This window comes from Oncorhynchus nerka, linkage group LG20, assembly GCF_034236695.1.
Source record: "Oncorhynchus nerka isolate Pitt River linkage group LG20, Oner_Uvic_2.0, whole genome shotgun sequence".
NCBI lineage: Eukaryota > Metazoa > Chordata > Actinopteri > Salmoniformes > Salmonidae > Oncorhynchus > Oncorhynchus nerka.
In genome coordinates this window covers 69,319,917-69,346,553 of record NC_088415.1, presented here as the reverse complement: position 1 = coordinate 69,346,553, position 26,637 = coordinate 69,319,917, and the positions used below count along the sequence as shown (strand labels likewise).

At 42.5% G+C, this 26,637-nt stretch overlaps 1 protein-coding gene across 1 annotated transcript; it reads left to right on the top strand.

The window, feature by feature from the left end:
- The first annotated feature begins 20,004 nt into the window (after nucleotides 1-20,004).
- Nucleotides 20,005-25,210, top strand: LOC115101774 (transmembrane protein 275-like). The gene is made up of 2 exons (XM_029621241.2): nucleotides 20,005-20,532; nucleotides 21,605-25,210. Exon 2 carries the CDS (start codon nucleotides 21,753-21,755, stop codon nucleotides 22,362-22,364), a length of 612 nt encoding a protein of 203 aa, XP_029477101.1. The 5' UTR covers nucleotides 20,005-20,532; nucleotides 21,605-21,752; the 3' UTR covers nucleotides 22,365-25,210.
- The last annotated feature ends 1,427 nt before the right edge of the window (nucleotides 25,211-26,637 follow it).

Below are 26,637 nucleotides of genomic sequence, written 5' to 3'. Positions count from 1 at the left end.
TCACTGTTATTTCCCTCCCGATAACTTAATTTGTTACCCAACTCGCCGGTGTTAATTCCGTTCACCCTCAGCTCCCTCTGTTGCCATGGATATGCTATTCCTATGGCAACTACGGGTCTTTGTGGATGGCCTCGGGCCTCGACCACAGAGGACTCTCAGAACCTTTCACTACATTCCCTTCTAGCTCACAGACACTAACAGTGGCAGTGTTCTCTTATCCTCTATCTCTTTCTTTCTTTCTCTCTCTCCTCCCTTTCCCTCTCTCTCTCTCTTTCTCTCTCTCCTGCTTGTCTTTTGCGTAATCACAAGCATTCTGTTACCTTAATCTCAGTGCACATTCCACGTCAGCCAGGGTCTCGAGAGCTGTAGGCAATGTGACTGTGCATTTATGCTTCATGACACCCAGCCTTTACTACAGAAGCCTCCCATTGTACCACAGGGAGGGAACTACAGAGTGACCACTCACAGTTTAGTCCTAATTACCATCCCTGACTGAGCCATCAGTTGTCTAAGTATTCCTGTGGGGGAGGGGGAGGTAGGGACACCTGTGACCAGATTTGGAGAGTAGTTTGCATACCCCTGTCTTGAGGGTGAATGAATGAATGAAACAGGCTTTTTTACATGTTCGGTGGCAAAGGGAAACCAGAGCCCTGTCTTTAATGATGCATGAGGAGTATTGAAGCAGGCCAGAGCAGAGACACTGCCTGGCTGCCAGAGAAAGTGCTGCTGTGTCAGTGAGAGTAAAAGTGGCAGTGAGTACTTGCATCCAGTGTTGCTGCTGACACAGGTGCTACAGCTGGGTCAGAATCTGAAGGCTAGGTTAGGTCCAGTCTCTGACAGTCCTAGTCCCTCTGTGTGCCTGGGGCCTTAGGCGGGTGGTGACCAGGTGGGGGGTCTCCTCTCCACCTGCCGGATGAACAGGGTCAGCATTGGGGAGAACCATGGTCTGCGGGTGGGCTTGGCCCTGCTCAGCATCGTGGCAGGGTGCATCATCATCGGGGGGTCAAGGGAGTGTGATGAAGATGCCGTAGGAGGAATCTTCATGGGTGCAGGGGGGCTGGGTAAGTACATCCAGGACTACACCTATTCTTTGGTTTTGCTTAGTGCAATGCAATGTGCTATGCAAAACGTGCTATACAAAAAGTGCTATGCAACATTTCATTGGTACTTGCAGGGCATAACATTGCAAGAGGCATGCAAACATTATTTATAGCTAAAATATATGCCTACAGATATTTACTGGTAGCTTATTCAGTTCAGAAACTAGTTCATCTTTGATGGTGAAACCACCAGTAGTCTTTTCCCCCAATATATTAACACTTCATGCAAATGTAAAGGATGCACTCTGAAGTTTCCTGTGCAGGGAAGGGGAAATTATGTTCACAAAAAAAGTAAATACACTCATTGCAAATAGATTACCTTGATGTCAAAAAAATTACTTAATTTTAAGTGTTTTTAGTAAACATTTTGACTGATATGGATGTTTATGAGCAGTGTGCTCAGTTGTTTTTAAATGGGACAGATACCCATCTTGTGCTACTCAACTACAAATGAGCTACCACATGACAGTTAGCCTACTGGTAGAAACATGTTCTATACAATTATGTTCTTTCTCCAATTCTCATGACGTTCTGAAAATAATGTTTTTTCATTTATTTTTGCTTTTGTTTTAATGGTTCTAATTGTATGTATTCACAGACTCTTTTTTTGATAAGTGGATTTCCCTTTACTAACTTTATTAGCCCAGACGCTCTTTCAGTCTCAGGAGTCCACTAGGAGTTGTGAATGCATCTAAACAGCTCCAGCTACCCTGAGGCAGGCAGGCTGAACACACTTATTGATTTCCGTTCAAAGCGACAGAGAGAGCTGCCATTAAACAGTGGCTGGTCCTGAGGGTGGCTGTGTGCGACTCACACGCATGTCTATGCTGCCAGAACATCTCACCAGTCACCAGGCTGCAACAGGAGCGAAAACATCTTCGCAAGAACAGTTGGGTTCATTCAGTTTATAGCCACAGGCATAGCCTACTTGGATTGCAATTGTACTCTTCGGAGCAAATAATATGCGAACACCTGCACCTCAGGACATTTAGATTCTGCAGTGAATGGGGAAAGTCCCATCATGGGACATAAGGGGTTGTCTGTGTGCTTTATTTCTCCATACAAAATGTCTACAACTATTTGAGGAATTCATTACTACCCTATTGCTTTGTTTAAAAGCAATACGTTGTTCTTTTATTACAAGGAAAATACCCTACAGTTTGGGATGATCATAACAACAACAAAATGCAGAGTTCAAAGTTGACTTTGAATGACATACTCTGCAGTAAGTGTAGATCAAAAGCCGGCCACTTGTTTTCTTCTCTCGGACACTGCACTTCTCATAGTCTCCTGGGTTGAGTGGAATACCCTGCTCCCCATGCTGCTATCAACTGGGGAGCAGGGTATTCCATGCTGCTATCAATTTAGATTACACCAGCGGATCAAACGATCCCCGGGTGTGTTTTTGATGGAAGTGGATGGAAAATGGCATGGTCCAATAATCATCCACAGTCTTGGCAAATATTAGACATTGCAGCAGGCCTTGTACATCAGAGAAAGTATGACCTCTTAGACCCATATGACACCTTAGGATAGAGATAAAAATGTCTGACGTTCCAACAATGCAGTATAAAATCCCTCAGTTACAGTTTACAGTGTAAATGTTGTAAAGATAGACCACAAAGATTAAAATGCCTGCCAACCCTCCTGGCCCTGAACAACCGACATTGAAACAAGAAGGTAAATGTCAGTTGGCCATGTTTGTAGTTTTTAGTCAATTGCTATAGTCACCAGTATTGTGGTCAGTTATAGTTTGAAGTCATACAATTCATTGGATAGAATACAAACTTTATTAAAAACTAAAGGGCAATTTCTAAGATCTAAGTAAAAGGCCTTATAACTCTGCAGGCTGGGCCAGATAGGACATGATAATACACTCTGCCAGGAGAGTGTGTGATGAAAGAGCAAGCCCATTACATTAGAAAATACTCATCACACTCACTTCTTTATACTCTTTGATGAGATGGAGATTACTTTGAACAGCAGCAATTGGGCTGGAGAGAGCTATGTCTGTAGGATGCTGCACAGGCACCATAGTCACTTACCATAGCAGTTAGTATATTCTATAATAGAATGATGTAGAGAGATGGCTAGACTAAGTTGTATAAGCTACAGACAGCTAAGGCCAGTCAAACACTGCATCACCAGTAGTGTTTATTAGGTTATAATGACCTTTACAAGTGGTCATTTCTCAGACAGGCATGAACTGATAATGAATATTGTATTCACATTGTATTAATATGCACACATATTTCACTTCAGGTAGTGGTTTTATAACAGTATGCTTCATAGATATTCTCATTGTTCAATGTGACCCAGAGGTTGTTGTGTTCCGTTCTCTGAAAGTGACTCAGAGCCAGCTGAATCTAGAGGGCTCTAAGAACCGGGTAGGGACATTTATTGACGCCAGACCAATCGCTGAGGCCTCCGCAGATGAGGGTTGAGATATGACAGACAGATTTCCGGCGCCGACTGAGATGGCCGCCTCGCTTCGCGTTCCTAGGAAACTATGCAGTTTTTTGTTTTTTTACGTGTTATTTCTTACATTAGTACCCCAGGTCATCTTAGGTTTCATTACATACAGTCGAGAAGAACTACTGAATATAAGATCAGCGCCAACTCACCATCAGTACGACCAAGAATATGTTTTCCGCGACGCGGATCCGTTGTACGGCCTTACAAACAGGACAACGGAATGGATCGCATGCAGCGACCCAAGGAAACGACTCCGAAAAAGAGGGAAACGATGCGGTGTTCTGGTCAGACTCCGAAAAAGGGCACATCGCGCACCACTCCCCAGCATTCTTCTTGCCAATGTCCAGTCTCTTGACAACAAGGTTGACGAAATCCGAGCAAGGGTAGCATTCCAGAGGGACATCAGAGACTGCAACGTTCTCTGCTTCACAGAAACATGGCTTACTGGGAAGACGCTATCCGACGCGGTGCAGCCAACGGGTTTCTCCACGCATCGCGCCGACAGAAACAAACATCTTTCTGGTAAGAAGAGTGGCGGGGGCGTATGCCTCATGACTAACGAGACATGGTGTGATGAAGGAAACATACAGGAACTCAAATCCTTCTGTTCACCTGATTTAGAATTCCTCACAATCAAATGTAGACCGCATTATCTTCCAAGAGAATTCTCCTCGATTATAATCACAGCCGTATATATCCCCCCAAGCAGACACATCGATGGCTCTGAACGAACTTTATTTAACTCTTTGCAAACTGGAAACCATTTATCCGGAGGCTGCATTCATTGTAGCTGGGGATTTTAACAAAGCTAATCTGAAAACAAGACTCCCTAAATTTTACCAGCATATCGATTGCGCAACCAGGGGTGGTAAAACCTTGGATCATTGTTACTCTAACTTCCGCGACGCATATAAGGCCCTGCCCCCCCCTTCGGAAAAGCTGACCACGACTCCATTTTGCTGATCCCTGCCTACAGGCAGAAACTAAAACAAGAGGCTCCCACGCTGAGGTCTGTCCAACGCTGGTCAGACCAAGCTGACTCCACACTCCAAGACTGCTTCCATCACGTGGACTGGGACATGTTTCAAGGGCCAGATGAAAATATTGACGAATACGCTGATTCGGTGTGCGAGTTCATTAGAACGTGCATCGAAGATGTCGTTCCCATAGCAACGATAAAAACATTCCCAAACCAGAAACCGTGGATTGATGGCAGCATTCGCGTGAAACTGAAAGCGCGAACCACTGCTTTTAATCAGGGCAAGGTGTCTGGTAACATGTCCGAATATAAACAATGCAGCTATTCCTCCGCAAGGCTATTAAACAAGCTAAGCGTCAGTACAGAGACAAAGTGGAATCTCAATTCAATGGCTCAGACACAAGAGGCATGTGGCAGGGTCTACAGTCAATCACGGACTACAAGAAGAAACCCAGCCCAGTCACGGACCAGGATGTCTTGCTCCCAGGCAGACTAAATAACTTTTTGCCCGCTTTGAGGACAATACAGTGCCACTGACACGGCCTGCAACGAAAACATGCGGTCTCTCCTTCACTGCAGCCGAGGTGAGTAAGACATTTAAACGTGTTAACCCTCGCAAGGCTGCAGGCCCAGACGGCATCCCCAGCCGCGCCTCAGAGCATGTGCAGACCAGCTGGCCGGTGTGTTTACGGACATATTCAATCAATCCCTATACCAGTCTGCTGTTCCCACATGCTTCAAGAGGGCCACCATTGTTCCTGTTCCCAAGAAAGCTAAGGTAACTGAGCTAAATGACTACCGCCCCGTAGCACTCACTTCCGTCATCATGAAGTGCTTTGAGAGACTAGTCAAGGACCATATCACCTCCACCCTACCTGACACCCTAGACCCACTCCAATTTGCTTACCGCCCAAATAGGTCCACAGACGATGCAATCTCAACCACACTGCACACTGCCCTAACCCACCTGGACAAGAGGAATACCTATGTGAGAATGCTGTTCATCGACTACAGCTCGGCATTCAACACCATAGTACCCTCCAAGCTCGTCATCAAGCTCGAGACCCTGGGTCTCGACCCCGCCCTGTGCAACTGGGTTCTGGACTTCCTGACGGGCCGCCCCCAGGTGGTGAGGGTAGGCAACAACATCTCCTCCCCGCTGATCCTCAACACGGGGCCCCACAAGGGTGCGTTCTGAGCCCTCTCCTGTACTCCCTGTTCACCCACGACTGCGTGGCCATGCACGCCTCCAACTCAATCATCAAGTTTGCGGACGACACAACAGTGGTAGGCTTGATTACCAACAACGACGAGACGGCCTACAGGGAGGAGGTGAGGGCCCTCGGAGTGTGGTGTCAGGAAAATAACCTCACACTCAACGTCAACAAAACTAAGGAGATGATTGTGGACTTCAGGAAACAGCAGAGGGAACACCCCCTATCCACATCGATGGATCAGTAGTGGAGAGGGTAGCAAGTTTTAAGTTCCTCGGCATACACATCACAGACAAACTGAATTGGTCCACTCACACTGACAGCGTCGTGAAGAAGGCGCAGCAGCGCTCTTCAACCTCAGGAGGCTGAAGAAATTTGGCTTGTCACCAAAAGCACTCACAAACTTCTACAGATGCACAATCGAGAGCATCCTGGCGGGCTGTATCACCGCCTGGTACGGCAACTGCTCCGCCCTCAACCGTAAGGCTCTCCAGAGGGTAGTGATGTCTGCACAACGCATCACCGGGGGCAAACTACCTGCCCTCCAGGACACCTACACCACCCGATGTTACAGGAAGGCCATAAAGATCATCAAGGACATCAACCACCCGAACCACTGCCTGTTCACCCCGCTATCATCCAGAAGGCGAGGTCAGTACAGGTGCATCAAAGCTGGGACCGAGAGACTGAAAAACAGCTTCTATCTCAAGGCCATCAGACTGTTAAACAGCCACCACTAACATTGAGTGGCTGCTGCCAACACACTGTCATTGACACTGACCCAACTCCAGCCACTTTAATAATGGGAATTGATGGGAAATGATGTAAATATATCACTAGCCACTTTAAACAATGCTACCTTATATAATGTTACTTACCCTACATTATTCATCTCATATGCATATGTATATACTGTACTCTAGATCATCGACTGCATTCTTATGTCACTAGCCACTTTAACTATGCCACTTTGTTTACTTTGTCTACATACTCATCTCATATGTATATACTGTACTCGATACCATCTACTGTATGCTGCTCTGTACCATCACTCATTCATATATCCTTATGTACATATTCCTTATCCCCTTACACTGTGTATAAGACAGTAGTTTTGGAATTGTTAGTTAGATTACTTGTTGGTTATCACTGCATTGTCGGAACTAGAAGCACAAGCATTTCGCTACACTCGCATTAACATCTGCTAACCATGTGTATGTGACAAATAAAATTTGATTTGATTTGATGGACGGACACACACACACACACTCAAACTTTATCATATTTGAAATATTCATGTACATTTTAGTTTCACAGTATGGGAATCCCTTGGGTTGTGAATATTTTTATTTCATACATCAGCTGATGATGCCTAGCTAACAGCCAGCCACTCAGTGGCACTCCAGAGTAATGGAATGATTTGGATTGCAGCCTGCTTGAAAGTATGATGCTATGCGCCTGCCTGCTTCTCTCACACTCAGTTCAGAGAGGTTTTGATAGTCTCTGCTGGGACCAGATTAATGTAATGGCTTCATGTAGACTCTCGAGTAATGTGTTTGTGAGATTGGTCTGTGAGATGAGTCAGGGGTACTGGCAGACTCACCAGTGTTGTGTTGCCACTACCATGACCTTCTCATGATAACATGTTGCTATAATGAACCGTGAGGATAATAGCAGAGGACACACGGTATTACATCTAAATTATAAGGCAACAGTAAGAATATAGAGCTGACTGTCGATGGAGAAAATGAAACAAGTTAAGCATTGAAGCATATAAAACATTCAGGTTGTTCCATGAATAGAGTACATTTTGCGTCCCTTTGACATTTTAACTTGAAATTGTGTACCAATATCGAATTTTAAAAGCCTGTTGTATTAAATTAAGTTTCCTTTAATATAAGCCACATGGAAAATGCAATAAATCAGATTTTTAATATGAATAAAGACTTTTCTTTGTCCCTTTCGACTTTTAGGAATATTTTTTTATTTTACCCCCTTTTCTCCCCAATTTCGTGGTATCCAATTGTTAGTAGTTATTATCTTGTTTCATCGCTACAACTCCCGTACGGGCTCGGGAGAGACGAAGGTCGAAAGCCATGCGTTCTCCGAAACACAACCCAACCAAGCCGCACTGCTTCTTAACACAGCGCGCATCCAACCCGGAAGCCAGCCGCACCAATGTGTCAGAGGAAACACTGTGCACCTGTCAACCTGGTTAGCATGCACTGCGCCCGGCTCGCCACAGGAGTCACTAGTGCACAATGAGACAAGGATATCCGGCCAAACCCTCCCTAACCTGGACGACGCTAGGCCAATTGTGCGTCGCCCCATGGACCTCCTGGTCGCGGCCGGCTGCGACAGAGCCTGGGCACGAACCCAGAGTCTCTGGTGGCACAGCTAGCACTGCGCCACCCGGGAGGACTTTTAGGAAGATTTTAACCCACTTAATCTCAAAATGTTTTCCCCATCATTGAGATATGTTTCTGCTTTGACAAAGTATTTTCTAGGGATAATTCTTTAATTAATGTGATAAGTGATTAATTTACGTCTGTCCCTCAAGGTCAACCCTGTTACGTGAACTGAACTCTTGTTTTATTATGGTGAAACAATTCATTTTTTTAAAGAAACACTAAACATATAATAGTTAAAAGCAGGTGAGCCGTTTCTACCCTTTTTGGCCATTTTTTGGTGTTTTGTGTTGGAAAACTGAGTGCTTCGGGCATAACCTGTTACCCATAGATAGACAGGCTATAAACCCATAGATAGGCAGGCTATAAACCCATAGATAGGCAGGCTATAAACCCATAGATAGGCAGGCTATAAACCCATAGATAGACAGGCTATAAACCCATAGATAGACAGGCTATAAACCCATAGATAGACAGGCTATAAACCCATAGATAGACAGGTTATAAACCCATAGATAGACAGGCTATAAACCCATAGATAGACAGGCTATAAACCCATAGATAGACAGGCTAGGAGTATTTCAACAATAAATAAAAATGTGTGAAGCTTGCATTGAATTGCCCCGTCACAAGGGGCACTATTTAGAACTATTTAGTTCATGGCTGATTTAGGGTGTGTTCGTAAATTCAATCTGGAGTGCCACTCAGAGTACCCACTGGGTGTTCGTAAAGTCAGTGTTGTCAGAGTTTTCAGAGAGCACTCTGAATGCTCTGGCCGAGGAGTAGGGTTGACCAGAGTGTTCTGACCTCACAATGTCAGTCAAGCACCCAACTAAGTGGCTAGATTGCGAGCTACTCCCAGACACAAACGAGAGAACACCTCGCTCTGACCATTTAACTCACCCTAGCAGAGCTGGTTAGGCTGTTTTCATGTTATAGAGCTTTGGGGACTGTAACTGTGCTGCTGGCAACAATTGAATTACGTTATTTTTGCCGACCTTTACTAACACCGGGCCATATTCAACCGGTGTTGAGCTTTTGTAAATTAATCAGTTATTCTCTGCTCTGGCACAGTCAGACAAGAGTGCTCTGAAATCGGAGTAGATAGCCACAGTGAATTTACAAATGTACCCTAAAGATGAAAACCCAAACCCTGTTACGGTCAACACTGTTTCTTTAATGGCACTTTATTTGCACTTACGATAGTATATATTTTTTTCACTCCTTGAGATGAGAAAACATGTTTTTAAGTAGGTTGAGCATGTGCTCTTTCTGACCAAGCTACACTAGCCAAAATGTACTCTATTCGTGGAATGACCCATTAGCATTGCTATCTACCAAATGTATACTTTCATAGATTGTGTATTTGATGTGCATTCTTTCTATTAAAAAAAGAACAAAAAAGAATCATATCCAGTTCAGTACAAAGAACCAATATGTGTGTTCTGTCTCCTTAGCCAGAGCCCCACATTTTTAGCTTGCCTGTTTTGCATGTTATTTTTGCATTAATACATGTCACATATCAGTTTGCAAACAATGTAAAAGAAAATATCATTGAGTTAATAAAACCGCATACAAACATGGTCTCTTTTTTGTTTTCTTGAGTAAGACAGCTCCAAAATGCAGGTGTTTCAGCCTAGCTTTCTGTGGTGGTGGGGCGGGCCAGCAGAAAATACGGAACGTTGCGCCGTGATTAGCTCAATGTTATGTTACTCATGGGGACAACATGTCTGTAACGTCTGCTTCCAACTCACACTCTCAAACACGTAGATCCCTTGAACGCAGCTCACATTCCAGCCCACTTTCCAGCTCACACTCTCAAACACATAGATCCCCTGAACGCAGCTCAAGCTCCAGATCCCAATCACCTGAATTCTGATCACCTGTTCACACACCTGTATGTCATTATCACACACTATTTAGTTCAGTTCTTTGCACCCCATCATTGTGAGGTATTGTTTGTTTTGTGATGCATATCTATTTGGAGTGATGGGGTTCCTGTAATTTAATCCTACTGTGTATGATCGTTTTGACCTGCCTCATGCCTATTCCCTGCCTGTACTTTAGCCTATTGGATTTGCTGTTATCAACCAACTGCTTGATCTCCTGGACAACGTTACTAGCCTTTTCCCTGCCTGTACTGTTGTCTTTCTGGACTCCCTGTATATGACCTCCTGCCTGCCCCTGGATCCAGCTACCGGCCTCCATCTGTGGTCCTTTACAAATAAACACCTGCTGCACCCTGCGCTTGAAACCAGCTCTCTGTCTCCCATCGTGTTCATTACAACGGTTGAGCTAGAAAATTCTCGCCCCATGGGTGCTGCCATAGAGTTACATTAGAAGTGCCCATCCAAGAAGGCTCAAGGTCATTGGCCACAGATAAAATGATAAATCACGTTATGTACAGTAGCTTTGATTGGACTGATCATGTCAACATACTTTAAATATCTTAGTTAGCAGTGATCTTCATGAATCAAGTTGACAATCTACAGGCAAATCCTTTTTAATCCTTGTCATATGAAGAGAATTGAGAAATTATAGGTAAAATGTATCGGTGCTCATCGGCCATTGGGCAAGAACATTACATAAATTGGATACCGCAAATTCAAGAATGAGTGGTTTGGAAGGAATCAATGACAGTGGCTAACTGCAAGCATTGCAAAGCAATCACTAGCGTGCTATTCAGTGGAGTGGCTGTGTGGTCCAAAATCTGGGATCAAGGGTCTCTTTTCCAAGTTTAAAATGATAAACATTCAACATTGGCCGTGCAGTCAATGAAGCATTATTTGTGCCGCAATCAAAACAACTGTTAACTCGGAACTGCGAGAACGTGACTTCAGTGAGTTCAAGACAACTGGGAAGTCATGAAAAAATGAGCTCAGACTGGGAAAATACATTTTGAATGGTCATCCAACTCGTAATTGTAAATCTGGCTTCTTTCTAGAGCTACGACCTGAAGCTCAATGATGTCATCATGATTCGACCTTGTTTTATTCTGAGTTCCCAGTTGTTGTGAAAGCACCATAAATCCATAGAATGCCAGACTTTGATGACAAAATTTGCCCACGAAGGACCGCCACGCTCAAGTGTTCAAGTGAACACAGCACAAGTTGTATTGTTTGCTGCTGCATAAATTATGTAATATGCCGGAGAGATATTTATACTGTAGCTAAGAAAGTAATACTAAGTGTATGTTGTGTAGTAAGATGTTAGTAGCCCATATGCCTCACCCTAATAATTTGGCCTATTTTCCCCTCTTAATTTAGCCTACTGTTCTGACTTGGTGGTGCACATGTAGCCTATAACCTGTTTTAGAGAGATGTGATCACCGAATATTATAAGAGCTTTCATTGTCTGATTATATGCCCCTATTATTTATCCTACAGTACAGTTCTGACTTGGTGTACAGGGAGAATATTGTAAGAACGGCCCATGTTATGAATTCTGTCACTGTCCATTTCAAAAGTGCTGAACAAATAGTTATAGTGACTACGTCCGTCCTAGCTTTCTCAATAATATCTTAATCGAAATTAATGGTTGCCTCTTACATGCTGTAGTTTGGGGCGGCAGGGTAGCCTAGTGGTTAGAGCGTTGGACTAGTAGCCGGAAGGTTGCAAGTTCAAATCCCCGAGCTGACAAGGTACAAATCTGTCGTTCTGCCCCTGAACAGGCAGTTAACCCACTGTTCCTAGGCCATCATTGAAAATAAGAATTTGTTCTTAACTGACTTGCCTAGTAAAATAAAAAATAAAAAAATCTCAACTGTCATTAGAAGCCACATTAGTTTAAGCAAGTCAGCCATATCAGCTATGTTTTTTAAAAGCAGTAAATGAGGCTGAATGAATTGTTTCGCTGCCAGACAAGGCTCCGCTGATAGCCAGGTGTAGCAGGGGTAAGATGTTGGGACAGGTTTATGTAGGCCGTTTGTGGGAACCGCTTGTCATCGTTATAGTGCAATTAACGTATTGTTTAGTGTTGTGTTGTGTAGTGGCTTTGCTGGCATGCATCCCACATTTTTTCTTTGCCCCACCAGGATTTACATGCTAAAATTGCCACTGATTCCTTTTCATAACCAAGCAATCAAGTTGTGCCCAGATGATGTTGCCATGGTAACCAAGACCCCAGATTCCATTCATCATCTGACTCTGTCATTCACCAACCTTGCAGGGAATGCATGTCTGATCTGGATCAGACATGCACACACACACCCCCACACAGACACATGGGCATGCATGCACATTTTCACACATTATAATTTACCATGAGCTAGGCAATCTTTCCTAAAACCCACACTATTCTGTTGCAAGACATCCTCAGACATGCCAGACATCTTGTCCAGGCAGAAGTTAAAGCAGACCCCCTCCCTGATCCAGACATCCCATAAATTGTTTTTATAGCAGACTGCACAAATCCAGTATCTCCTGCTCACCTACTCACACTTGGTCTCAAATGGACTTCACAAGCTGGTAAATCAGATGTTCATTTAATTCCACAGTACAGTTCAGAAGCTACACAATGTGCCTTCTCTTAATTATCCAGAGGAATAAACAGTATTTTCTTCTAAAATCTCTTGTTTTATTAGCAATATTATCCTATACCTACAGTTGAAGTCAGAAGTTTACATACACCTTAGCCAAATACATTTAAACTCATTTTTTCACAATTCCTGACATTTAATCCTAGTAGAGGTCAGTCAGGATCACCACATTATTTTAAGAATGTGAAATGTCAGAATCATAGTAGAGAGAATGATTTATTTCAGCTTTTATTTCTTTCATCACATTCCCAGTGGGTCAAAAGTTTACATACACTCAATTAGTATTTGATAGCATTGCCTTTAAATTGTTTAACTTGGGTCAAACGTTTTGGGTAGTCTTCCACAAGCTTCCCACAGTAAGTTGGGTGAATTTTGGCCCATTCCTCCTGACAGAGCTGGTGTAACGGAGTCTGGTTTGTAGAACTCCTTGCTAGCACACGCTTTTTCAGTTCTGTCCACACATTTTCTACAGGATTGAGGTCAGGGCTTTGTGATGGCCACTCCAATATCATGACTTTGTTGTCCTTAAGCCATTTTGCCACAGCTTTGGAAGTATGCTTTGGGTCATTGTCCATTTGGAGACCCATTTGCGACCAAGCTTTAACTTCCTGACTGATGTCTTGAGATCTTACTTCAATATATCCACAATTTTCCTCCCTCATGATGCCATCTATTTTGCGAAGTGCACCAGTCCATCCTGCAGCCATGCACCCCCACAACATGATGCTGCCACCCCCGTGCTTCACGGTTGGGATAGTGCTCTTCGGCTTGCAAACCTCACCCTTTTTCCTCCAAACATAACGATGGTCGCTATGGCCAAACAGTTCTATTTTTGTTTCATCAGACCAGAGGACATTTCTCCAAAAAGTATGATCTTTGTCCCCATGTGCAGTTGCAAACCATAGTCTGGCTTTTTTTATGGCAGCTTTGGAGCAGTGTCTTCTTCCTTGCTGAGCGGCCTGTCAGGTTATGTCGATATAGGACTCGTTTGACTGTGGATATAGATACTTTTGTACCTGTTTCCTCCAGCAACTTCACAAGGTCCTTTGCTGTTCTGGGATTGATTAGCACTTTTCGTACCAAAGTACGTTCATCTCTAGGTGTAACGGTTTTCTTCTGTGGACGAAGGATTGGACCAAAGCGCAGCGTGGTTAGAGTTCAACATGTTTAATAAAGACCATAAATGTGACCACTACAAAATACCAAAACAACAAATGTGAAAAACCGAAACAGTCCTAAATGGTGCATAGACACAAAGACAGAAGACAGGAAACAACCACCCACCAAACCCAACACAAAACAGGCTACCTAAATATGGTTCCCAATCAGAGACAATGACTAAAACCTGCCTCTGATTGAGAACCATATCAGGCCAAACATAGAAATGGGAAAACTAGACACACAACATAGAATGCCCACTCAGCTCACGTCCTGACCAACACTAAAACAAAGAAAACACAAAAGAACTATGATCAGAACGTGACACTAGGAGACAGAACGAGTCTCCTTTCTGAGCGGTATGATGGCTGTGTGGTCCCATGGTGTTTATACTATTGCTTGTACAGATGAACATGGTACCTTCAGGCGTTTGGAAATTGCTCCCAAGGATGAACCAGACTTGTGGAGTTCTACAATTTTTTTTCTGAGGTCTTGGGTGATTTATTTAGATTTTCCCATGATGTCAAGCAAAGAGGCATTGAGTCGGAAGATAGGCCTTGAAATACATCCACAGTTACACCTCCAATTGACTCAAATTATGTCAATTAGCCTATCAGAAGCTTCTAAAGCCATGACATCATTTTCTGGAATTTTCCAAGCTGTTAAAAAGCACAGTCAACTTAGTGTATGTAAAATTCTGACCCACTGGAATTGTGATACAGTTAATTATAAGTGAAATAATCTGTCTGTAAACAATTGTTAGAAAAATTACATAGATGTCCTAACCGACTTGCCAAAACTATAGTTTGTTAACAAGACATTTGTGGAGTGGTTGAAAAAATAATTTTAATGACTCTAACCTAAGTGTATGTAAACTTCCGACTTCAACTGTATATACTAGTCAGATATATAAGCATAGAGGTTTCTTGTTCCTCCCTGAAGTGATTTCCCTCACGTTTATATTTGGCATCGACCAAGTAAAATCAACTACTGGATAGTAACTCAGCTCATCACACAAGATAGTTGCTCCACTGGATGTCATAAGGTGAATGCACCAATTTGTAAGTCGCTCTGGATAAGAGCGTCTGCTAAATGACTTAAATGTAAATGTAAATGATAGTGAAATAATCAAGTGGTGATTCTGACTATTATAACCTGACGAGTGAGCCCTTACATATACATATCTCTCAGACTCTGTAGGGAGAACCTTGATTACAACTTATATTATCCTCGCTCACATCTTCTGACTAAAAACCACTCACTGACATGCTCACCCCTCCACACACACACAGTGCTGTGAAGTACTTAAGTAAAAATACTTTAAGTACTACTTTGTTGTTTTTTGGGGTATCTGTACTTTACTTTACTATTCATATTTTTGACAACTTTTACTTTTACATTCCTAAAGAAAATTATGTACTTTTTACTGCATACATTTTCCTTGACCCCCAAAAGTACTTGTTACATTTTGAATGCTTAGCAGGACAGGAAAAGGGTCCAATTCACTCACTTATCAAGAGAACATCCCTGGTCATCCCTGGGTGTGCCCCTGGCTTTCCGTTGAAAAATGTAAATAAAAAAATGTCACCATCTGATTTGCTTAATATAAGGAATTTTAAATTATTTGTACTTTTACTTTTGATACTTAAGTATTTTTTAGCGATTACATTTACTTTTGATACTTAAGTATATTTAAAACCAAATAATTTTAGACTTTTACTCAAGTAGTATTTCACTGGGTGACTTTTATTTAAGTCATTTTCTGTTAAGGTATCTTTACTTTGTTGGGGAATAAACAGAATTAGGTGGTAACATAGGTAAGATGTTTTATATTCATCATATGTTTGTAAGTTACTTCTCATCAGAATGTGTTTGTATAATACTGTGGCAGGGTTGCAGTATCTGTTCTATGGAAAAACTAAGTTGTTTGGGCCGGAGAGAGGGGAGAGGTCAAGCATGTATCTCTTGGCACCACAATGTCTGTGTGCCAGTCAGTGTGTCTCTGTGATCTTGTCAAGATAGGATGGATTTGATATATGCCTGTTGATATGGAGGATTGGTTGTATTTAGAATTGGTTGTATCTAAATGACAATTTGATATATATCATAGGGTGGGGGTAATGTCTTGGTACCATTTTGTACCAAGGACGAAATAAGAGCTTTGTTTAGGAGACCAAACTGAATGATAATTTAGAGCCAACTCTGTCTGGCTAGGGGATACTCCTCTCTGAAGTAAAGTATTTATTTGTGTAAGTTCCTAAAACCTGTGGTTTGTCATGTCGTCTAGGGGGGGTGGATCTTTGCTATTAAAGTATCTCAGTTGCAATGTAGAGGGGGCTCTCAGAGAATTCATTGATAGACACTGAATTGATCTGAGAGTCACAGGGTTGTGATAGAGCTCATATAATTAAAGATGGACTTTGATAACTAACTCTGACTTGTGTTGTGGTTTGCTCTCATGATTTGGTAAATAGAGGAAATTTCCACGACAACCTTTACTCAAGTATGACAATTGGGTACTTTTTCCACCACTGCACACACAAGCATGCACACACGCACACACACCAAAATGCACACCTGCATTGAAACGCAATGCATTTATATTCAGGAGAACTCAGCCAGGCAGTGACTGCTGCATGGGTAGTAGCATGGGGAAAAGGCACAGCATGATGTATGATGTATGTACAGCATGATGTGTGCTCTGAGCCTGGAATTGAATAATGAATGCAGTATTATGTTGGCTTCTTGTCTCGCTGTCAGGATCTTTAAGTCCACAACTTTTTTGTAAATTAGGAGTTTACATCATGTAAGCTCAATTCTAACTCAATACTTAATTTCATAACAGGAAACTGTTGCTGAAGTTTTTATCTGACCTGGGGTAGCCAACCCTCCAATGAATGTACAAAGTTTCAGTAAGGCTAACTTACACTGTATAGAATAACAAGTGCATTTAAATGCAGGGCCTTTGCTTTCCAGTGCCCTTTTCACTGAATAACAATGCAAATACTTGGAAATGACTTTATTTCCATTGTTGTTCAATGCTATCATGTATGATTGAAAGATAGTCAAATAAAATACAATTTCAAGGTGTGAACAGTGATGGAGTAAATGCTTCTGGTCTTTTGAGGTTACATGAGGACACTTTCACTCTAGGGAGCATGTCTTTTCAGACGAAGCTAGTTTCGAAAGGTTTATTCCCATTTGTTCATAGCCTGAAGGCCACATGCCAACTCCTTGTCACTCATTGTCATGCCAAACATTAGCCATGTTGTTTGGCATAGCGGCGTGTGGGTAAAATCACTGGGAAAGCCAAGCCAGGAATAAAATGCCATATTACAACCTATGTGTTGTGATAATTGTTTATGCTCTATAACCTGTTAGTTCATATGTCTTGACACTGTGATATACAGGCCTAAAGTCAAGACAATAAGAAGACACAGTGGCAAAATAAATTCAACCACACCCTAATTTCATCACAAAACCGGAGAGCAACCTCTGTCTGGTGAAGTCCACAAAACATATTGCATATAACAAACAGTTACATGACCTTCAGAGCATGGGGAAGCAAGTTAATGTTTCCGACATTTTCGGACAACCGAACAGCTAATGATTTAGAACCACAGAGAGATACCACAAGTTGCAAAGGAAACAGGAGCTGTCTCCACTATTCCAGCACCATTTCAACATAATCTAATCACCTATGCTTAGTCTAATATATTGACAACTAAAAGATACCAAAAACTATTTTATCCAATCTACATAAGCTAAATATGATGGTGCATGCGTGCAAGGAGAAAAAAACTTGGTGATTCACCCTACTTGTAGAGAAACACCAATGCCATCCTCTTTTATGTTGCCTAAACGGCTGCAATACAAGCATTTAATTTTTGTTGTCCTAGGTTACCTGGCTAAAATGATTGCTTGCTAGCCTAACTTCCTTACATGGGCAACGATGTTAGTTAACATTACCCTAACGTTACTACATCTAGCTATATGTTGAACTTCCGTCCTCTCAGGCCAGGGGCACAATGTATGAATTTATGGTTGGATCAGAATCACCATAGTCATTGGTCAGTGCAGAGAATGAAGTAAAACCACAAGTCCAAATCCCGATCTGCATCCATTGCTAATTTAGGAAAGGGATGATTTTAGGTACAGTGGTTCCTCCTTTAAAACCTTTTTGTAATAACATAGTATACGGGATTGATTTTTAGGAAATTTGGCTTAATTAATTAGATTAATATTATGGTGTTTCCATTCAGAGAAAAATGGTCAGTTTGTAAATTCTGACCGTTTTGCTCTCGGAGCGCACACTGGACGCTCGGGCCGAGGAGTAGGGTTGATTTGAGCATTCTGGCCTTACAACGGCAGTCAAGCACCCAAGCTAACGTTGGCTAGCTACTTCCAGACACAAATGAGACCACTCTCACCGTTTACTCGCCCTAGCAGAGCTGGTAAGGCAGTTTTAGTGTTAACCAGAGCGCTGGTGACTGTAAATGTGCTGCTGGAAACAATTTAATTACAATTTTTTTCTGACACTGGCCATATTCAACCAGTGTTGTCTGGTACTCAGACAAGAGTCTAGGCTACCCTGGGGCGGCAGGGTAGCCTAGTGGTTAGAGCATTGGACTAGGAACCGAAAGGTTGCAAGTTCAAATCCCAGAGCTGACAAGGTACAAAATCTGTCGTTCTGCCCCTGAACAGGCAGTTAACACACTGTTCCTAGGCCGTCATTGAAAATAAGAATATGTTCTTAACTGACTTGCCTAGTAAAAAAAAATAAAAATAGTGCTCTGAAATCCGTGTACATAGTAGGCTTTTGTGGAGCGATGGGTAATGATGCTTCGAGGGTGGCTGTTGTCTATGTGTGCAGAGGGTCCCTGGTTTGAGCCCAGAAAGGAACGGGACGGAAGCAAAACTGTTACAGGTCACCATTTTAATCAGGAGAATCCTCTCTTTGTAATTATGTAAGTCTGGGCAGCGAGCTTGTTTGTCATCAATCGCTAGACCAGAAATATAAGTTTAAATTTTTTCCCTACTTTTTCATTACGCAGCACAGTTGACACCATCGAGGTGCGGATGTTTACTTTTCCAGTTTTGTCCAACGAACAGATTGTAGTGGTAAAATAAAAAGAGATACATGATATTATAACAACTTACATCTGGTTCCACCGTAATGTTTTGTCAGCCATCTTTGTTGAAGAACGACACAAGGCAAGGGTGGCTCGCGTCAAAATTCGTCATTGGAACCACTCGATATGATTGGTCATATAAAAACCTTGGGACAAAAATGCATAATGAGTGCTCTGACTCCCCCTTGTGGTGGTCTGGAGCAATGAAGCCGTGACGCTGGATACCGCTAAGTCCCGCGGTGAAAGCTCTCAACTTTGAAATGAGGAACCACGGTAGCTAGCTTGCTAGCCACATGAGGACAACTACACAACGAAATGCAACAATTCAAGTTTTCTGTCAGTGATGTTTGGCTTCTAATGTGATGTGATTGGTGTGAAGCCAAATCCAAACTGGCTTCACTTTACACTTTTTTTGGTGTACCAGAACCATTCATAGCTGAGCTCACTCAGTTTAGCTGAATTCTGATTGCCTATTATTTTATACCTTTTTTATTGAGGGAGGCCAAATGCTTGCTGGCTTCCTTTGCATTGAATGCTAAGGGTGGCAACAATGTCATACTCTTTTTGACCAGACAGCATAGATGGGCTACACATACAAAGCATTCGCTTGGATGCTCTCTTGCGAATTGAAGGACATTTATGAAACACAGAAAGAAGAATGATACATTATCTTGTATCTTTTTTTCGTTTTCTTTTTTTGTTGGGATAGCCTGGAATCCCTTGGCATCCACGAATATATGCTACTGATCTAAGACCAGGTTTATTTGTTCATGCATGATCAACAAATGAAGACTAGCCTACTTGCAATATGTGCAATGATGTAATAGCTTTGCGTAGCTTGTTCCAGCTCCGGGAGCTGTCCACAGAGTCTGCTAGTCTCCCCCCAATGCTCTTTCATCAGACACCCTTCGCTCCTCCTCCAGTACACCACGTGGAGCGGTGTATATCATAGTGGTGTTGTATGGACGCAAGATGCTCATTATCACACATACATATATTGTGTTACCCAGTGAGGAGAGGGGGACGTCTCAATGCACTGTGCAAACATCCTACTTGCTATATACCCATCAAAAACAGGTGTTGTCAATCACAAGACTGGCGGGATTATGGAAACGCACTCATTATTATTTTCTCTGAAGAGCAGCTCTTGAGTAAAGAAAGATGATGAGAATATTTGGACAGGTCTTATGTAAGAGAGGTTTTCGTATCCTAGAATTGTATAGGCGTCATGTATCCGACTGCACAGTCACGTGGACACAACAAGCGTCCATATGTCAAGAAGAGCAACGCCTTCACCTGAATGAGCCTCTCTCACAGATGCCCTAACTACGTCGACCGGCCATGGTTGTAATATTTACTATTGATTGGCACACTATGAGGTGTTCAATCTGAAAATCAACTCTTCGGCATATACACGTAGTTCTAACCTGACCATCCGTATGCGAATGGGATTCTGTATGAAAATGCGTGTTGGAGATGTAGGCTATTTCTAAAGGAACCTTCAACTATTCTGAACATCAGCACAGAAGGTAAGATGAATCTCGGAAATCAATGAATTTGAACGTTGTTATATGCAACAGTTCAGTACAAGGATGAATTTGATGCCTGCGCGCATTCTACAAAAAATGCTCAATGCCCAAGCTCAGAAAGGCTATACCAAACATGCCATTTCATTTTCCTGCAGCAATAGGATAGATAACTAAAATAACCATTATGCGGTTTATAACGGATTCTTTCTTTTTAGGGGGTGTATGTATGATGATGATGAATGAAAATGCTATTGTTTCTGGTTGCTACTCAGCAATTCAAACCTTATTCACCCACCAGCTTTGAATGAATGCAGTCACTGTTTAGTACATTTACACACAATATTGTATATTTTATCAAATATCTATTTAAAATACTTAAAAAGACAAGTAATAATGTAATCATTCAGTATGGTCATTTTTAAGAGATAATATTGGTTATGTCGACTAGGCTGTCCTTTCCCAAGTTCACTGACAATTTAGTCACTGGTCAATCAATACCTTGCTAATACCCTGCCACCTCTTCTGCACCCATGCACACTGCATAACCTTTCATTTCAATGTTTATTATTTCCCTCAACACACATTATACTTTTAGATATTCATGAACAATAAATATTTATGCATGCGTACTTGGCTCCAGCAAATGATGGTTTACCATTAGCGTAGACGTTTGTCACGTGTTATCTATGTTGTTGAATTAGGGCCATAGGCCAGACTAGTGTAATGTGCAGTGAATCAGGCCCAAAAATGAGATGTGTGAACTGGAGGAGTTGCGGGGGAGTATTTAGTGTTATATGAGCCGTAGCCTTGGTCAAGTGAAGCACGACATGAGCTTTCTCACCAAGGCCTCTTGATAGCATTGTAATTGTGTTTTAGTGCTCAGACCAAGGCTAGAATTATCATCATAATGTCATGCATAAACTACAATTATCATTGAATCATGATAGTGCATGAATTACAACCATCATTGAACATGAGTTCTGCATGTCCTTGTCTGTTATTTCCACCTTAGAAACTTGTATAACTGAAAACACATTCAGCTTAAACATTTATATTTCCTACTCTGATTCAGGAGCTTTTACACTGTGAACAATCAACCAGCACAGCCATGGCCTCCCTCGGTGGTCTGTTGCCAAGGGGAACAGTCCTTGCTGAACGATAGAAATATAGAGTTAAGGAAAGACGGAGAGACAGAGCAGCCTTGAGGTACAGAAGAAGAGATGGTCGTCACTGACAGGAGTTCGAGCACTCCTGTGCCCAAGAAGCAGGAACCGAAGAAGAAGAGGAAGTCCCGCCCCCATGGCCTGCCCTCCCCAGCATTGTGCTGCGCATGCGGCCTGTGCATCATGCTGGCAGGCATCAACATCACCCTGGTGGGGGCATTCGCCTTCAGCACCTTGGTGCCCTCTGCCAACCCTCCCATCATCATAGGGCCCATCCTGCTCCTGGTGGCCTTCTCTTTCTTCGGAGCGTGCTGTGTCTGCAGCCGCCTGCCCCCCGCCCAGGGCTCCCGGAGATCGAAGGTGGGCGGGAGGAGCATGGGAATGATGGGGCGGGGAGGTTTAGCTGGGGGAGCGACGTTTGAGATCGAGACAAGTGAGCACACTTTGCAGGACACCACGGCAGTACAGCTCAGCCCCTCGGCTTCACCGGGGTCATCACGGGCGTCCAGCCCCGAGCGGGATGCTCCTGACCCCGCCCCCCCAGGGACCTGCAAGCTCTTCACCATGGAGACCAATGGCCCCACCTCCGCCACAGCCTACTACTCTGCCGCCTCGGCCGGGGGAGGGGCTGTGAGGCTCAACCTGCCACGTGATGATATGGCCACCTAGCACAGCCCTGACTTACGCACTGAAGCAAGAGCTTCATGCCCCAGGGGACTGATGCAAAACTATGTAAATATGAACTAGGATTGATGATATACAGACAATGTTTCAGTGTGTCTAGCCATTTTGTGTAGTGCCATTTTTCATGTTTATGACAAGCTATCAGAGTTTTATTGCATTTGTTTTTGTTTTTTTCCAACAGCCAAACAGTAATTAGCATGCAATTCAACGTTGAAGGAACGTGGGTGACGGTTTTGTTTGAATTGATGTTCCTACCTCCTCAGAACTGTTCTCTTTAGAATCCTCTCTTAACATGCATGGGGCATTATTATAAGCAGTTTCTAACCAGAAAGCAAAATGAGGGAATTGAAGCGTTTTCTCTGTGGCATTTCTGAGGGGTAAAACAAAGTGATGTGTCCCATTTCTTTGACCGTCTGGACCTCAGTGATGGACATTTCAGCCGATTACTCTGACGCAACTTTGTTGTTGTTGCCAGAACTGAAAGGTTTGACACGAAATGGCAATGAGTTTAATGCTATCATTTAAATACTTAGTGATGTTTGACATTACAGTATGTGCTGCTTTGGTCTTAAATTAGATTCAAAGATGGGGTCGCAAGATTCCTTTGCAATATAATCTCAACTGAAAGGATCAGCAACAGAGGACTAATATGAATTTTTCCTCAATTGTTTCTACAGACAAAACATTATGGATGATATGCAGTGTACATCAGTGGTTGGCAACAAGTGGCCTGCGGGCCAAAACTGGGTCGCAAGTGATTCGTTTTTTGGAATCAGAATTTTTACTACAAACATAGAAATGCGCCATTTTCACATACAGTGGCAAGAAAATCCTTTGGAATTACCTGGATTTATGCATAAATTGGTCATAAAAGCCACAACAATAAACAAACAGTCTGCTTAAACTCATAAACAATTATACGTACTCATGTCTTTATTGAATACACCGTGTATTTTTTTTTTAATACCTTTTATTTAACTAGGCAAGCCAGTTAAGAACAAATTCTTATTTTCAATGACAGCCTAGGAACAGTGGGTTTAACTGCCTGTTCAGGGGCAGAACAACAGATTTGTACCTTGTCAGCTCAGGGGTTTGAACTTGCAACCTTCCGGTTACTAGTCCAACACTCTAACCACTAGGCTAAGCTAACCACTTTACGAAACTGTTTCAGTTCAGCAATATTCTTGGGATGTCTGGTGTGAACTGCTCGATGTCATGCCACACCATTTTAAATCAGTTTGAGGTCAGGACTCTGACTGGGCCACTTAAGGTATATTTTCTTCTGTTGAAGCCATTCTGTTGTTGATTTACTTCTGTCTTTTGGGTTGTTGTCCTGTTGCATCACCCAACTTCGCTTGAGCTTCAATTGGGGGACAGATAGCCTTACATTCTCCTGCAAAATGTATTGATAAACTTGGGAGTTCATTTTTCCGTCGACGATAGCAAGCTGTCCAGGCCCTGAGGCAGCAAAGCAGCCCCAAACCATGATGCTCCCTCCACCATACTTTACAGTTGGGATGAGGTTTTGTTGTTGGTGTGTTGTGCCTTTTTTTCTCCACAGTTGTGTGTTCCTTCTAAACAACTCAACTGTTTCATCTGTCCACAGAATATTTTGCCAGAAGCGCTGTGGAACATCCAGGTGTTCTTTTGCGAACTTCAGACACGCAGCAATTATTATTATTATTTTTTAATTCCGTGGTGTCCTCCCATGAATAACGTTCTTGTTTAGTGTTTTACGTTTCATAGACTCCTCAACAGAGATGGCATGTTCCAGAGAATTCTGTAAGTCTTTAGCTGACACTAGGATTCTTCTTAAGCTCATTGAGCATTCTGCACTGTGCTTTTGCAGTCATCTTTGCAGCCACTCCTAGGGAGACTAGCAAGAGTGCAGAAATTTGTCTTACCGTGGACTGATTTTAGAAAATGTTGTAACCCTTTCCAGCTTTTTGCAAGTCAACAATTCTTAATCTTAGGTCTTCTGAGATCTCTTTTGTTTGAGGCATGATTCACGTCAGGCAATGCTTCTTGTGAGTAGAAAACTCACAAAATGTGAGTTTTTTTTTATAGGGCAGGGCAGCTCTAACCAACATCTCCAATCTTGTCTCATAGGTTAGCTGACTCCTGACTCCAATTAGCTTTTGGAAATGTCATTTGCCGAGGGGTTCACATACTGTTCCCAACCTACACTGTGAATGTTTGAATTATGTATTCAATATATTTTGTGTGTTATTAGTTTAATCACTCTGCGTTTGTCCATTGTCTATGAAGATCAGATCAAATGTTATGACTAATTTATGCTGAAATCCAGGTAATTCCAAAAGGTTCACTTACTTTTTCTTGCCACTATGGTGATGTTGGGGGTAGTGCTGGACATGATTTAATATGTTCCGTTAGGTATAGCCCTATGTCTAACATGGACATCACACCAAGATCCAAACTGCTTTAATATTGATTCAGAAGATTGAACATGCTTTGATTTTCTATACAGAATAAACTACTTCTTTCTTGAACTGCATTGTTGGTTAAGGGCTTGTAAGTAGCATTTCACGGTAAGGTTTTATTTGGCGCATGTGACAAAAAGTTTGATTTGAACTAGAGTTTACCATGTCCCAGCCAAGTATTTTGTCATAGCCTAATATTTGTATTTCATGTGAGGAAAGTCAACTCCCCCTACAGGGAGTGGGCTTGTTGTAAATGTGTGTAGTGTCAAGATGTATGTAAACTATCAATGTTGGCCATGTATTTCAAAATGTATTCTGGTTTGATAACATCTTTAACAATGTATATTTTTTGAAAATTAAATTGACTTAATTTGATAACAATACATGTGATACTACTAAAATATCAATAAAATACATGCTCATATAAAATGGATCACAAAGAGAGTTTGTTGCAGCAAACTGCATGAATTTTATTTTTTATCAAAAGATGGGGAAAAAAACATTCCTCTGATGGATGCACAGGTGGTGGCTGTTTGTACGTCACCGGTGACTGTGTCTGTTCTTGCTTCTGCTGCGATGACTGGTTGTCTGTGAAACGGTGGCTCTTTTCAGACTGTCTTTTGGGGGTTCCTTGAGGTGAAGACATCTCCATGTCCCTTCTGGGTTACATCCTTGTCAGACTATACATGGTCCAGTCGTTTGCTGTGTCTTGGTCTGTGACCGTGTCTTTGTTCAAGCTATGTGTCCAGGTTCAGCCTCTTCCTTAGTGTCTTGGTTCTCTCTCTGGTTAAGGTACAGCACAGAGATGGGGCCACTGTAGATGCTAGGGCACCTCTGACCACCTCCGATGTCTGTGCGTCTTGGCAGTACTTGGGAGCTGGTCATTTGGGAGAGGTAACCATATGCCCTTTCTTATCTTCTCCCAGCTGATGAACTGTAAGATCTGTCTCCAGAGCTTCCTCAGCTGTTTGATTAGACTGAACACATTGAACAGACTGACCACCAAAGGGGCCACACCAAACACCAGGATCACTCCTATCATGTAGATCCCTCAAACTCAACTCTCAAAGCCAGATCCACTGCATTGTTTAATTGTTCTCTAATCAGGGACTGATTTAGACCTGGGACATAAGGTGTGTGCAATTAATTATCAGGTAGAACAAAAAACCAGCCCAGCTCCAGACCTTGTAGGATTTGAGTACCCCTGTTGTAGATGATGTAGAAGATGAGACCGCGTTTGCAGAGAGTCACCCTCGCTGTACCAGGTTGGCAAATAGCATCGACCTTCAGAGCAGGAAAGCGTGACCTAAGCATTTAAAAGAGCATAGAACATTTACATCAAGAATGGTGCGCAGAATACTTGTTATCAGCCTGGAAACATTTCTTTCGAATGTCAACTGAAACCAGTATTCTACGATTTCAACTGTAAACATGAAGTAATGTCCATAGGGACATTTTGACATCCTAATATATTTAAGATTCCATTGAGAAAGAACTAACTCCATGCAAGACTCTTTCCGGGTGACATGATAGTATCACTGACGTTTTGAACCAGAGTCATGGGTAGACACAGGCTCTATAGCTTGAGCCCAATATGGCTTCTCCTCATTCTGTCTCTGCCTGCATGTATACTGACTACCACCAGGGGATGGTAGTGCTTCCAAATGTGTCCTTTGTTCTCACGTTATGTAACAGGGTATTGTCCAATAGAGCCAGTAGATGTCAGCAGAGCATAAGGTGTGTGTGTGTGTGTGTGTGATTATGCAGACTAAGTGAAAGTGGGTCTGACCATGCACAAACTTTCTGGCACATAAATG

Excerpts from the sequence above, each read along its gene's own strand:
- LOC115101774 (XM_029621241.2), top strand. The coding sequence starts at position 21,753 with ATGGTCGTCACTGACAGGAGTTCGAGCACTCCTGTGCCCAAGAAGCAG.